This window comes from Netta rufina, assembly GCF_964035555.1.
Source record: "Netta rufina genome assembly, chromosome: 18".
Classification (NCBI taxonomy): domain Eukaryota; kingdom Metazoa; phylum Chordata; class Aves; order Anseriformes; family Anatidae; genus Netta; species Netta rufina.
Window position 1 is genome coordinate 8,925,393 of NC_140142.1, and position 2,870 is coordinate 8,928,262.

Genomic DNA, 2,870 nt, shown 5'->3' on the forward strand with positions numbered 1-2,870 from the left:
AGAAGATTTAGTCAAATTAATTAAGAGGAAGTATACATATAAATAATAAGACCATTTAAACCAATATCAACATTTATGAAAATAATAATGCACAAAATGATATGAAAATTGGCACGTCAGTTTCTCAAACATCTTGACAGGGTTATTATTAATGGTTATATTATGGTAATGTTGCTAATGAGAAAAATATTATGATATGAATCACAAGTATGGTATCATTACTTATGCTTGAGAAGCACATATAGAAACAGTTTTCTCACTGCATCCTTGAGCTCCTGGTTCCTCATGCTGTAGATGAGGGGGTTCACTGCTGGAGGCACCACCGAGTACAGAAGTGACACCACAAGGTCCAGGGATGGGGAAGAGATGGAGGATGGCTTCAGGTAGGCAAAAAAGGCCGTGCTGACAAAGAGGGAGACCACGGCCAGGTGAGGGAGGCACGTGGAAAAGGCTTTGTGCCGGCCCTGCTCAGAGGGCATCCTCAGCACAACCCTGAAGATCTGAACGTAGGACACCACAAGGAAAACAAAACACCCAAATGCTAAAGAAAAACTAAACGCAAGAGCCCCAACTTCTCTGAGGTAGGCATCTGAACAGGAGAGCTTCAGGATCTGGGGGATTTCACAGAAGAACTGATCTACAACATTGCCTTGGCAGAGGGGCATGGAAAATGTACTGGCCATGTGCAGGACAGCATTGAGAAAGCCACTGCCCCAGGCAGCTGCTGCCATCTGGGCACAAGCTCTGCTGCCCAGGAGGCTCCCGTAGTGCAGGGGCTTGCAGATGGCAATGTAGCGGTCATAGGACATGACAGTAAGCATGGAATACTCTGCTGTGAGAAAGAAAATAAAAAGCAAGACCTGTGCAGCACATCCTTCATAGGAGATGGCCCTGGTGTCCCAGAGGGAATTGGCCATGGCTTTGGGGACAGTGGTGGTAATAGTGCCCAGGTCGAGGAGGGCGAGGTTGAAGAGGAAGAAGTACATGGGGGTATGGAGGTGGTGGTCGCAGGCTACAGTGGTGAGGATGAGGCTGTTGCCCAGGAGGGCAGCCAGGTAGATGCCCAGGAAGAGCCTGAAGTGCAGGAGCTGCAGCTCGCTCGTTGTGGTGTAAATGCCTGAAGTAACTAGGAAAATAAAACTAACATTCACATTTTTAAGGAAAAGGTACAGCACTGAAGAGGCTTTCAGGGTAGGGCATAACTGCTTTATCTGAGCGTTCCCTAGGCTCCCAGCCTTAGATGCTATCGCGCTGGGGAAACTTGGTGTGCTAGCTCTAAGGAACAGCACGGAGCATAGAGTGGAGTGGAGACACCACGGCTAGGCTCTGTAATCAGATGGGACCTCGATTGTTCTTGTGCACAAAGCTGCACTTTTTGCCACCCTAAGCCAAAGAGCTGTCATGTTTTGACAAATGCTGTACCCTAGTGTACTTTTTGCTCATTATAATATCATTATAATACCAAAACACACCTCCATCCCAAAAGCTACCCGCCTCCAAGGTGCGACCACCCCTCACTGAGCATGCGCTCTGAATTCCTCGGAGCCTATTACCTTAAACGGAGACGGGAAAACTTTACACCAATCATAACTAAGATATGCTTGACTAGAGCCACTCAAGCTCCACCTAAAAGATAGAAAATAATATAAATTGGCCCAAGAGAAAGGGGATGTTAGGGAAGATACCGCCGTCAGGGGAGATACCATCCCGAGGACAACATCCTTAGGACCTCCTGACTCCTGGGATCAGTTGACGGGCTGAGCCTCTCTTCCCCCCCCATTGGGACGCCTTTGGGTGAGATCTAAATACTTGCTTATAAATCTCTATAGAGTCTTTGATCCTTTTAACGCGTTTATTTCTAGGCTGCGCACCTGTAACATCTATAACACCTGTAACATCTATAACATCTATAACACCTGTAACATCTGTAACACCTGCAGCATCTATAACATCTATAACATCTGTAACACCTATAACACCTGTGTATTTTATGCATACTAGCTTGCTTTTGCAGACAGTCACTATCGCCGGCAATCCAAAAGAACCTGATTATCTGTTGCTGTAATAAACCATACTTGATTGCATTGTGATAACTCTCATTGAGTGCAACGAGGGTGAGGGTGGTTATCCGTGATAGTTCAGTGTTCTGAATCTAACCAGACCCCCAGGCGGTTAATGCATTTTTGGTGAATGTCCGAACGGACCCCCAGATGGTTAATGCGTTTTTGGTGAATGTCTGAACGGACCCCCAGGCCGTTAATGCGTTTTTGGTGAATGTCTGACTGGACCCCCAGACGGTTAATGTGTTTTTGGTGAATGTCCGACTGGTTCAGTATCCTGAATCTGACCGGGCCCGTAACGGTTAATCAGCTACACCCCTTAACGCGACACTCGTGTCTGCAAATGCAAGCAGGAGGAACTCACTCACAGAGCTGATGTTGGGCATTTGCTGACATTGGACCCAGTTGTTTGTTGAAGAGGAGAAGAAGGGAAAAAAAAAAAATTAAAGCAGAATTAAATGAGAAAAACTGGAAATGAAAGAGGAGAGTAAGGGAAACTCATGTTCAGTCCACAAATAAGACATGAGCTTTGCAGTGCTGTTGCAAACACCTCATCTGAATGATGAGCAGAGCTGCAGATATTTTATTGGTTTGTGTTGCTCTTATAATGCTTAGGAGATGTATGAGACAGTTGAATGCCCTGACAGGTCATGTACACTCTTAGTGAAACCCTGTGTGTGCCAGGACTGCGCCTTGGTGAAGACTGAGCAAAGCAGACCTGCCAACCAGTCCTGCTCTCAGCTGCCCTGTATTACCCCTCTGTAAGCTGGAACACAATCCCACTCAGGTGTTTTCCTGAGAAGAAACTGG

The 2,870-nt window shown here is 46.3% G+C and overlaps 1 protein-coding gene across 1 annotated transcript; it reads right to left on the reverse strand.

Annotated features, from left to right (window-relative positions):
- Nucleotides 1-218: 218 nt before the first annotated feature.
- LOC311216390 (olfactory receptor 14C36-like) lies at nucleotides 219-2,446 on the reverse strand (the record flags this gene model as incomplete). Its single annotated transcript, XM_084297933.1, has 2 exons — nucleotides 219-1,091; nucleotides 2,390-2,446. 2 exons carry the CDS (start codon nucleotides 2,444-2,446, stop codon nucleotides 219-221), a joined length of 930 nt encoding a protein of 309 aa, XP_084154059.1.
- Nucleotides 2,447-2,870: the final 424 nt, after the last annotated feature.